Here is an 11,138-nt window from a genome sequence, read left to right on the forward strand (position 1 = left end):
TACAGTATAAAAATTTATTTTTTTTATGAATTATTATCAAGATAACTAATGAGAATTTTTATTATTAATTAACTTTACTTTTATAATCTTACTTTAGAAATCTATAAGATTATTATTTTTTATAATTAAATAAAGATATAAGTCTTATATTTTTTTTGATTGAATATTCTTCTGGATCCCCGTTATAAATATTATTAATTAATAATAAGTTTAAACTCTAGCCTACTGCATGGAACAGATATAAAAGCTAATAAAAAAAGATATGTAAGCTATCTAATAAATTTAGATTTATATAGCTAACTAATAGTATTAACCCATGAATTTTAATATTAGAGATAAGATCTATATAAATACTAGAAACTAGTACTGGGATTAATTCTTTTAAAAACTATTAGAAAACTAATATAACCTAATAATTATTACTGAGAAAATTAATCATATATTCTAAGTTCAATTATCTAATAGTATAAAGATTTATTTTATTTTCTATTTTAATAAACTCCGCCTTCGCGGTACTTTAGAGCCGCTATCTAGATAGATCTTAAACTAGATTTTTTTAATTAAGATTAATGACTATACTAAATAAAAAATAAAATAAATTTTAAAGAGTTATTTACAGACAGGAACTCTGCAGTACTATATTAAATAGATAAGTTTTAATAAAAATAACCGCGAGTGGTATTCCACTAGTAATTTTAAAAATATATCTTTTTATTTATATAATTTTTATATTTATTATCTGGATTATTCTAGACTATCTAAATAATTCTCCATATGGATTATAACCGCGGAGAATGATAAATTTACTATAGATTATAATAATAATAATATTTCTCTAACTAAGGGTAATTAAATCTAAATAGGGAGGTGATATGACAGCAGCCTTATTTAAGATTATATGATTATGTTTGTTTTATTTGTTTTATTATTATTTTTTTTAAGTAAGTGTTTATAATACTTCCTGTTTTCCTTTTTCTTTCTTATGCTTAAAGTTCTAGAGTAGTTAGCACTAATACGACCTCATTTTGTTGCGTTGAACGGCCGTCTCATATATACTTTCTCTACAAGATTAAGGCACAGGAGAGTGACTAATATAACTATAAAAAAAAATCTTAAATCTTTAAATATATATTTTTAGCATGCCCTTACTTCACAGGACTATATAATTAAATATTTAATAAAATTATTATATAAAAGTCCATTCCGAGGAATAAGATTACTAATTATAATTCTATTATATTAGACTTGTAGATGATTTATTATGTCACCGAATTCATATTATAAACAAGCATGCTTAAATAATTCAGTTAGATTAAACTTAATCTTAAATCTAATTTTAATTTAGGCTAGGAACATGTAGGTCTCAGGACTATAAAAATAGATATTAAAAATACTGGGTAGAAGAACCAAATATACTCTATTTAAGTTAGCAGAGAAGGCCACGTATACTAAAAGAAATATATATATTAGAAGTAGGGGTTAGATAAAAAATAGAGAGAATAATAACTCATAAACAGCTAGTCAGCCAGCTGTGATGCTTATTTATATCTGCTTTTATATGATTTTACTTCGCTTTTATTATATCTAGTTTAGTTGTATTGAGCTATGATAGCGACCTTCCTATATTATAGTATGTGTTGTTTTATATGTTTACTGCGAGTTTGAGGGATTTAATGGCATTTAGGGCCATATTCCTGCTTCAAATGGTGGAGCACCTGCATAGCTAGCATCTTACTTAGCGGGCTCGATCAGGTATAAGAATATGAATTGAATTGAAAAAATTGAAAGAGCCGAAGCAGCCGTCGATACGACCCGGCTTCCCCGCCTATCATGCCGATCAAGCCAAATGGACAAATTCCCCAATTTCTGCTATTAGGCCTGAACAAGAAAAGATAGGACTGTGAGGAGGACAGCGTTGATAGCGGGTCAACTCAACACCAGAACCCTAAGCTCGCTGAACCTACTCAGGACCCGAGTCCACGGAACATTCTGCATACCAGGGAGGCTTTGGGCGTGCCAGACCTTCTGAGCAGCTCCAAGGGCAACCGAAAACATTTGAATTCCAGTTGACTGGCTAGACTGTTCCAGCCATTTTGCATACTTCGCCCTGAGATCGGGGTCGAGGGCTTCGCACCCGGCAACAAATCCCGACCAGCATGTATTGGAGGACCGATCACTCAAAATTTCCTTCTGTTTGTCGTTCTCATGAGGATGCTGAATTATCTGCTGGACGTATGGCTGTAGGGTCGCGGCATGGACATTCCTTACACATCGGTAGAAGTATATAATCAAGGCCTTGTAAACTGCCTGAACAAGATGATATGGGAAGCGCTCTCTTTGGGGTCCAACTGTTGAGCAAGAAGGGCGAAAAGGGCCATCGTGAGCCTGATGCTCCCAGCCACAAACCCTGTTTTCCAGCTCCTTAACCTTGACCGGGAACAAGTCATAGTAATTAACCTGTTCCCTACCGCTGTTTTGTGAATTTTGCATCTCGCCGGCCATCTGCGTTGTTTGAAAGATCAGCTCAAACAGTGATTGCGGGATGGAGTAGATTTGTTCCAAAGCAGACTCCCCAGGTTGTTGACCAGATATGAGGCCAGGCCGTGGGGCATGAGAGTCAGGCAAAGGAGAAGAAAGACCGAGTAGCTGGTTCCACCTGAGAGACGGGCGGGATGAAGAGTATCTCAGCACTTCGACCCCCCGTTGTGGCGGCTCATCGATGACACACAAGCGCGCTCTGTTAATACGCGAAGATAGAGATAAATACCGTGAAGCAGGCGCACTTTGATTGAATGGGTAGCCTTTTGTAGCCCATATAATTTAGTGATCCCCTCAATGTCCCGTAGGTAGTGTGCCGAGTTTCTCATCTTTCCACTCACCACCTGAGCAGGAGATGTTACTAAAGATTTCACGACCATGTTGACCATCGGATTTGGAGCGACTTACACAAATAGTGACCATACTAAGCAATGCCATGAGAATATCTTCGTACTTTTCCGTTTTTGATCGCCCCGAGGACAAGTTTTGCAGCGAACACTTCAGTCGCTTCGTAGCCCTACTACGATAGAGCTCACCCAGCGCATGCCAATTTTTGGTAGCTGGTCTGGTAGAACCAAACCGACCATCGAGACTGAAAGCGTTGATTGCTAAGATTGCAAAGACTAGGGATACTTTTGCATTGGTAGAGTTCCCTGATAGTTCAATTTCTCCCATTGTAGTGAATAGACTAGGAATATGGATCGTTTCCCAAGGAGAGGATGACCTAACTCGTGCAAGGGTGAAGAACGCGATCATAGTTTGCCAGTAGTGATCGAGCAATTCCTTCGCGAGTGACAAACTGAAGTCGGCTAGGTCAGGTGGTGATTTCTGCCAACACGGAAACGCAATAGGGGTAGGTGCTCTAGAAGCGAGGCCCGGTGATATGCCCGGGAATAGGGTATGGTCAAGTGCGAGAAGCTCTTCAATTTCGATACGTCGAACTGGATCCCCTGCACTGTAACATCCCATATCCCCTAAATCCAATAGATCTGTTGGTGTGTTGGGTAGGATGAATGTTGACGCTTCCCTGTACTGAAACACATGAAATGGTCCCCTGCACAGTGCCTGATCATCTTGAATCTGGTTTGCTTGTTCATCAAGTCTGTTCAGGCTCGACGCTATCGAGGCATTTGCCACGAGAGAGAGCAAGCCGACAGAATACTGAGCTAGTTGGTGTGCTATCACGACTGTCAATCAGTCACCAGGTTCACAATGGTGCCATCTCATAGACCCATTTACCGCTGAATAAAGTCTGTCTGCGCGCAGGTAGCTCTTCCGGCTCCACCATCTGCATAATCTCAGTGCGCGGACGAAGCCAGAGCAAACGTGGTGGATCTGGTGACCGCTCACAGTGGAGTCTTCGCTTTCTGCACATTAGACATTGAGGCCAGGCCTGATCACATCGCACCTTTCGGGTGCGACAGCCAAGGCAAGCCGCCTGTCTGTGTTGTGCTGTCATGATGCGGCGTGTGTATCCCTTTCTAAATAGTGAGAATGCCAGATGAGGGGGACAAGACCTGGTAATGATACTGACATCGGTGGTGATTGGCTGAAGGCGTTATCGCCCAGGATGCTGGAGGGGAGGGTGCAAACCTGATCCATGATAAGATGCGGAGAAGCGCGTTGGGGCGATTGGTGACGGCGGCTCCACCTGCCCAAACCACCACGCAGGGATATCCGCATTTGGAATCACCTACTTTAACCAAACCTTCGTTGCCATAGATAAGAGGTCTCACAAATCCTGCCCGGCTCCCGGATGTCGCTACCTCGTTTTACCACCAGTCCCAATGGCTGTCAAGCAATCCCTAATCCAGCGTATCGACCGGGCCGACAAGGCCGCCATCATCCAGGCCATCATTGCAGATGGCTGCTGTATAATTCAGAACTTCACGGAAGTAGAGACGGTGAAGCAGGTTAACTCGGAAGTGCAACCTTATCTCGATGCTGACAAGCCCTGGAAGGCAAGTGAATGGATCTTGAACAGCTTTGGTCCTTACCGTCTAACAACACTCAGGGCGACCTCTTCCCCCCAGAAACACGCCGCTGTGCCAACCTCGCGGGACGGAGCCAGACGGCCCGAGAAAGGTGGCTCATTGACCCGCTCATTCGCAGTCTGACTGCCCATTTTGTGGACAAGACAACATCCAACTTTTACGGAGAGACAAAACACACGTATACAAGCGAGGCGATTTGCTCGATCGCCATGTCGTTCGACATCGGGCCGGGGGCCAAGGCGCAGCGGCTTCACCGAGACGATAAGAACTTTCATGTTGACCATGAAGATCAGAGCACTACAGGCTATCGGGTGGGCTCGGATGTGATGATGGCTTTCATGGTGCCCGGGGTGAAGACGACGGTTGAAAACGGCGCTACCATTGCCATCCCCGGCAGCCACCTCTGGGGCTCTGACCGGGCGCCCAGGATGGACGAAGCAGTGGTGGCGGAGATGGATCCGAGTGACTGCTGGGTGATGCTGGGGGGACTGTACCATGCCGGCGGGGCGAATGTCACACAGAGCGAACGACGGGTTGTACATGGCATGTTCTTCACGCGCGGATTTTATCGACAGGAGGAAAACGCCTATCTTGCCAACACAGCAGACGACGTTTTGTCCTGGTCTCCCGCCGCCCAAAGAGTAATGGGATACGAACTTTCGAGCCCCAATATTGGCTTTGTTGGCTTCCAGACCCCACTGCAGTATCTGCGGGTTGAAGGGGTTGGGGATGCTTTTGGGGACTTTGACCCTTCGCAGGAGCAGCCAAACAGAGAAACACACTGACCCGGCTGCTTTACCTGCCACTTAGCTTTCAGTGTAGTTTTATCGAATGGTATTTTTCTGCACCTACTTATCGGCCATGTCCGTTCCGACCTCTTTCAATTCTGCCTCATGAACATTGACTGTAGGCGACTGGCAGGATTGACCATCCAGGATGCCGTAGTAGTGAGGGTAAAGGGAGACAGAGTTCGGAAGCCACAGTGATCACGCGGACTTGGCAGTTCAGACTTTGTGATTCGGGAGATACTTCCTTGGCAATTGACTTTCGAAGAAAGAGAGCTTAGGCGAAGAGCGACCGGCTTTCTGAGTTTGTATTCTGGGATGAAATGTGATGGATTCGGGCCAACGGTCTGGATTTCTGGAAGCAGTGTCTGCCTCCCATCAGGTGCGATCATCTTCGCTTTTTCCAAGCTGCAGACATGTTGATGTTTAGCCCATTGCAGCAGCCTTGGATAGGCAACCGCTGCGTGACCGGCTTCGGCGTCGGAACGAGCCGTCCACGACCTGCTCGAACGTGCGACGGGTGATCGGAAGACGCACAGGACTTGCATATGGACCGATTCTAGGCTCGAAGAGTGGAAGGCGTATCCAATGCGCATCCGAGGCTTAGCGTTTATTGGTATGGGTGCGGGATTTACATACGCATTGGTTCGGCTTCCCTAACATTAGCACATTAGCACTCCCCTGGCCGCATTAGCCCCCTGGGTTACTGCTGAGGGCCATTCGGAAGGTTTCATCACAATGGAATCGAAGAGGGAGTGGGGGGTGACCATTGAGGGTTGCTTCGCGTCCCGGTGCCACGGTTGCAGTGACCTTGAGATGTAGTGGCACAGAGGCTATATGTGTGTAGTAGAGTGTGGGGAAGTCGTTAGCATGGCGACCCTTCGGTAAGTACGCTCTCCATTAAGTGACTTGAGGGATACTGACCTCTCTGTGGGTTAATGAACGAGGACTTGAGTTCCTTCGACATGATGGTGTGAGCGCTGGGACCAGACCGGGTGACAGAAACCGGTTCAGGCCAGGGAGTGGACCCGTCGGACTATCTTTAATTGAGAGCTGCCGGGTCGAGGGTCACCCTCAGGCCTCAGCATCGAGGCTGCTCATCCCCACTGGCTATTGTCAGGCCAAAGCTTATTACCAGGCATGCTTGGCCTCGGTCAACCAAGTTTAACCTCCGGGTCTGCCAGCAGCGTGGAGTGTAGTCAGGATTGGCGAATAAGGGATGCAGCATTGTTCCTTTGGGCCATGCGTGTCGTCACCGTGTTCCGGAGGTAGGTAAGTCAGTAGGTCGCACATCCCTAATGCATGCCGTTATTTCTACTGTGTCCGCGTCACCGTCACAACGAGCAGGTCATGACCACCGGGGTTCGGGAGGGCATCCCAGCTGGGAAAGCCGGGCAGAGACGCAGAGGCCCTGGTTGGTGGGAGGGCGAAAGCCTCCACTTCGTATGCTGCAGAAGAGTGGAGGAATATTACATAGGAGTAGCCTGGATACGGCATGGTCGCGCCAAGGCACGGGGCTTTGGGCAGGACGGCCAGGAACTCTATCATGGTATGACAGCCGAGCTGCCAACTCAATACTGGGGGTCAATTCCCCGCGCCGTCCAGGTTACATGGTCCAAGAATGCCGGATCCGACCTGCGGTTCCGGATGCCTTGCCCACGATAACCTCCACCAGGAATAAAGTTCATCCTCATCTTCCTTAGAATTTGTCATCTGCAGAAGTACATCACATCAGACGGCATGATGGATCCGCCCGGTCAGCGGGCCAGTCGCCCACCATTTGCAGAATTGCAGGAGGCAGCGACCGACTATCAGCGGAGTCAATTCTTCAGCGGGCGCAAATCACCGGGGTTGCCGACCGCCCAGACCAGGATGAGAGCCCAGAGGAGCCCAGTAGTGCTAGTAGTTCGCACGGGTCTGGTCCACTAAAGGGGGAGCTGTCAATGGCCCAATCCATTCACTGCAGAAGCCGTGACCGGGATGTCTGGCGGGGACCCAATCCCTCGGGACGCCTCTTTGAACGACCGACTCCAGTATACGACCAGAAAATACGATGCGTCCCCAGCAGCTATATCTGCACGCTCCGTCGAGATCCTCGCCCATTTGTGATTCCCTTCTCCATGTATCGTTTTCATCTGCATAATGGGCGTGATCCAAGGCCTAGTGGCCGGTCTTTCATCGGTCGCTGATTCTCCTGCCGCGTTGTGTACCATCGTGACGGCCGTCGGGTTCGTATACTTCGTCGTGTTGGGAATCTACCGCCTTACCCTCCACCCATTGGCTCGATTCCCGGGCCCCAAGCTCGCCGCCTTTACGTACTGGTACGAGACCTACTATGAGGTTTTCAAATCGCCTGGCGGTCAATTCCTCTTCCATTACCACCGCCTGCATGACCAGTATGGTGAGTCTCTCCTCGTGCAGCACCATAAACTGCCAGACCATGGAGCTGACACGGGCGTCCTCCCACCAGGACCCATCATCCGCATTAGCCCCGATGAGATCCACATCCGAGACTCGTCCTTTTTCGAAGAGATGTTCTCCAACTCCTTACCATGGGATAAACTAGAGCATCTCCAGTATCGCTTCAACAACTCAACCGGCACCTTCTCAACCCCCAAACATGACGCCCATCGACCCAGACGAGCCGCCCTGAACCCTTTTTTCTCCAAGCGAACAATCGCCAACGCTACCCCAATGATGCAGGAGAAGCTCTACCAGCTCTGTGATCGACTTCGAAGCGAATACAAAGGGAGGGAGAAGATCCTGCGTCTCGACTGGCTATGGGGATGCATTGCTGCGGATATCATTGTTCAGTACTGTTTCAACGAGGGCTACGGCTTCATTGATGCACCGGACTTTCGATCTCCCTTCATTCAGGCAATGTTCGACTTGCTAGACGTTGTACATGTGGTTGTTCAATTTCCTTGGGTGGGCGCGATTATCAATGCACTCCCTGAGAAACTGGTGGAAGCAGTACAGCCTGGGATGAAGTCTGTTAATCACTACAACAGGGTAAGTTAGCCATCTGGTTCCTTTCGACAGCGTCAGTGACTAACTAACCTCCGCCTACCTGCACAGGAAATGGCCTCTCAGATCTCCCAGATCATTGCCCAGAAGGCAAACGGCACAACGAAAGAATCACAGCGCAAAACTGTCTTCAACACCTTGCTAGACTCAGGTCTACCACCAGAAGAAACAAGCCTTTCACGACTGCAACACGAAGCTATCACCGTCATCGGCGCAGGGTTCGAAACTACACGGTACGCTCTAGCAGTCGCTAGTTACCACATCCTCAGCACGCCGTCGATATACAACCGCCTGCGCGAGGAGCTCTTTACAGCGATACCTGATCCAAGCAACTTTCCCCCATTAAGCGAACTAGAAAAGCTCCCATACCTGACCGGATGTCTCCAAGAATGTACGCAATCCCATCTACACCCATCTCCATTTCCCTTTCACAAAGAAGCAAGCAAACTAACTCCGCACAGGCATCCGCCTCTCCTACGGCATCGTGCAACGTTCGCCCCGCACAACCGGCAGATTCCCCCTCGTCTACAAAACCTGGACCATGCCTCCCGGAACCATCATCAGCATGGACAACTACTCCGTGTCCCACGACGAAGAAATTTTCCCCGACTCATTCACCTTCAAGCCCGACCGCTGGCTCAACGATCCCCTCGCTCCCGACGGCCGTAAACTCACCCGATATCTGGTCTCCTTCGGACGGGGAACCCGCTCCTGTTTAGGCATTAACCTCGCCTATGCGGAAATGTACATTTCGCTCGCGAACGTGTATCGCAACTTCGAGTTTGAGTTGTTCGAAACGGGCCGTGAGTCGGTGGATTGTTATCGCGATATGTTCCTGCCGCATGCGAAACCGGGGACGCAGGGAGTGCGGGTGAAGGTTTTGTGAGGATCTACTCCGTAGTAAGTGGGATATGAGGGGAATGGATATACATCGCGACATTTGTTTTGTTTTGTTCTATATATATGCGCATCTTACTCCACCTCATGCGAAATTCGACCAGGAATCAGAACAGCAATGCCATTCTCTATAATGTCATCAGGAAATTATACGTCTAATACCTGCTAAACAAATCATTGACCTCCGTTGCAGAATCACAGTCTAGACCAACTACAGCTCTACAGCTGATCACCAGCCGATTTATTGCGCACCCCAGGCCGCCAAGTCACCCGATCGGGACGGATCGGATCGAACTGGCCAATATACAACGCCACAATTGATATATTTAAGATATATGCTCGTCATTGCTTCTAGGGAACTGATAGTGCGAAAGCCAGTTTGCATCTACCGGGATATTGAACGGTTCCTGATATGGCTTACACATTGGAGATCTATTATGCTTTATTGTCTGCGAAGTGGTCTGTAGTCGCTCCGGATCTGAGGATCTTGGTAGCTATGATGTCATGGTAGTGATGACCCAGTTACTATCGACTCTGCTTGCTTCTGGGGATTATTTTCTGTCTGGAGGTCCATGACAATCGAGAGAGGAAGGTCGAAAATTTCATATGCCAATCTCCAATGGAGCTTGTCAATCCGTCCCCAACCATCTCGAATACCCTTATTGCGCACCGCGAGAAAACCACCAAACCACCACACCACCTAATCAAACAACACCTCGAACTATCCCACCATCCAAACCACCCCTCAAAACTTAAAGCCCCTCCGGAGGCCGCGTAATACCCGTCAATTTATCCCTATACCAACCGCATTAGAGCCCCTCCATTGCTCAGTACATTCCCAGGTGTAATCACCACCACGGAAGAAAACAAAGGGGAACGACATGACATACCCATTAACCTTCTTCATCAACGCGCCCAACCCCCCATGATCATAATCCTTCTCATTCCACATATCCTTATGATACACGACCTTCTCCTGCGGATCAGTCCCCTCCAATCTCAAACTCACCAGACTATCTTCCATCTTGGAAGCCCCAATGCCCCGGAACGTATACCGCTGACGTTGTTTCCAGACTAGCTCGTGGTCCGTTGACGAAGTCACCTCCGTTGCGAGGGTTTCCGATTTGGAGAATAGCTTCGGGATGCCGTACCATTGGCCGGCGATTTTGTAGCTGAGGTGGACGCGGGGGTGGTGGTTAGTCAATGAGTGGGATGTGGGAGGAGGGAATGGGATGGGATAGGGCATACCGCGTGTCGCAGTAACTGAACGGGTCATCGTAGACCGCCTGCTCGGCGTAGACGTTCATGTCGTCTTCGGAGGCGCTGCCGCAGTATAGAGCGATGATGTGTTGTTGGATGGCGGTGCGGGAGGGGGAGATGGGGAGGGAGTGTTCGGGGTGAGGCGCGTAGTCGATCTCGTCGGTCATGAGGTTTCGGGGTCGGTCGGGGTGCGGCTCGATGCCTCGTTGGTCGGGGTGGGGGGATGTTGAGGACGGCATGTTCGTTTAGTCGAAGTCAGAGAGATCTTGCGTTGTTAGATGAAATTGGATGATGTTCAGGTTGGAGGCTGAAAAGGGTCAGGGAAGCTCACTACTGTGTATATCGGGTGGAGTGACGTCATCTAGGTGTCAGAGATGGTGAAGTTTATTGAGTCCCGAAATCGCCGCGAAGGTTTGGTAGTGCTGAGAGGTATTCATGGGATAATGAATTGAGAAGGAGATGGCTGTTGGAGAGTGCTCTTGTTGGCGTGGAAGCTGAGGTCTAGCTGGGGGTGGCGGAAGAAACCCGAAGCAAGCATACGAAGATAGCAACACGCAGGTGGGAAGGACGAATGAGATCGATCCCAAGAACAAGATGGGCTCGTAGTAACTGGGCAGCTAGTTGCCCATGACTGTAA

General features: G+C 48.1%; 5 protein-coding genes across 5 annotated transcripts; 2 read left to right on the forward strand and 3 right to left on the reverse strand.

The window, feature by feature from the left end:
• Positions 1-1,603: 1,603 nt before the first annotated feature.
• BO80DRAFT_470902 (fungal specific transcription factor domain-containing protein) lies at positions 1,604-3,920 on the reverse strand (the record flags this gene model as incomplete). The annotated part of the gene is made up of 6 exons (XM_025723082.1): positions 1,604-1,620; positions 1,965-2,690; positions 2,729-2,882; positions 2,947-3,699; positions 3,778-3,826; positions 3,889-3,920. The coding sequence occupies 6 exons, from the start codon at positions 3,918-3,920 to the stop codon at positions 1,604-1,606; spliced, it is 1,731 nt and encodes a 576-aa protein (XP_025577529.1).
• A 392-nt stretch (positions 3,921-4,312) lies between these two features.
• BO80DRAFT_491952 (phytanoyl-CoA dioxygenase family protein) lies at positions 4,313-5,358 on the forward strand. Its single transcript, XM_025723734.1, has 2 exons — positions 4,313-4,499; positions 4,553-5,358. The coding sequence occupies exons 1-2, from the start codon at positions 4,326-4,328 to the stop codon at positions 5,315-5,317; spliced, it is 939 nt and encodes a 312-aa protein (XP_025577530.1). The 5' UTR covers positions 4,313-4,325; the 3' UTR covers positions 5,318-5,358.
• A 7-nt stretch (positions 5,359-5,365) lies between these two features.
• On the reverse strand, positions 5,366-6,174 carry BO80DRAFT_15094 (uncharacterized protein). Its single transcript, XM_025713783.1, has one exon. The coding sequence runs from the start codon at positions 5,911-5,913 to the stop codon at positions 5,413-5,415; it is 501 nt and encodes a 166-aa protein (XP_025577531.1). The 5' UTR covers positions 5,914-6,174; the 3' UTR covers positions 5,366-5,412.
• Positions 6,175-7,459: 1,285 nt separating this feature from the next.
• Positions 7,460-9,387, forward strand: BO80DRAFT_470915 (cytochrome P450; the record flags this gene model as incomplete). The annotated part of the gene is made up of 4 exons (XM_025723083.1): positions 7,460-7,718; positions 7,788-8,329; positions 8,396-8,735; positions 8,806-9,387. The coding sequence occupies 4 exons, from the start codon at positions 7,460-7,462 to the stop codon at positions 9,228-9,230; spliced, it is 1,566 nt and encodes a 521-aa protein (XP_025577532.1). The 3' UTR covers positions 9,231-9,387.
• Positions 9,388-9,700: 313 nt separating this feature from the next.
• BO80DRAFT_423160 (uncharacterized protein) lies at positions 9,701-10,788 on the reverse strand. The gene is made up of 3 exons (XM_025718981.1): positions 10,490-10,788; positions 10,132-10,413; positions 9,701-10,036 (listed from the first exon to the last, which is right to left on the reverse strand). Exons 1-3 carry the CDS (start codon positions 10,738-10,740, stop codon positions 9,994-9,996), a joined length of 576 nt encoding a protein of 191 aa, XP_025577533.1. The 5' UTR covers positions 10,741-10,788; the 3' UTR covers positions 9,701-9,993.
• Between the last annotated feature and the right edge of the window lie 350 nt (positions 10,789-11,138).

Source organism: Aspergillus ibericus (genome assembly GCF_003184845.1).
Source record: "Aspergillus ibericus CBS 121593 unplaced genomic scaffold BO80scaffold_10, whole genome shotgun sequence".
NCBI lineage: Eukaryota > Fungi > Ascomycota > Eurotiomycetes > Eurotiales > Aspergillaceae > Aspergillus > Aspergillus ibericus.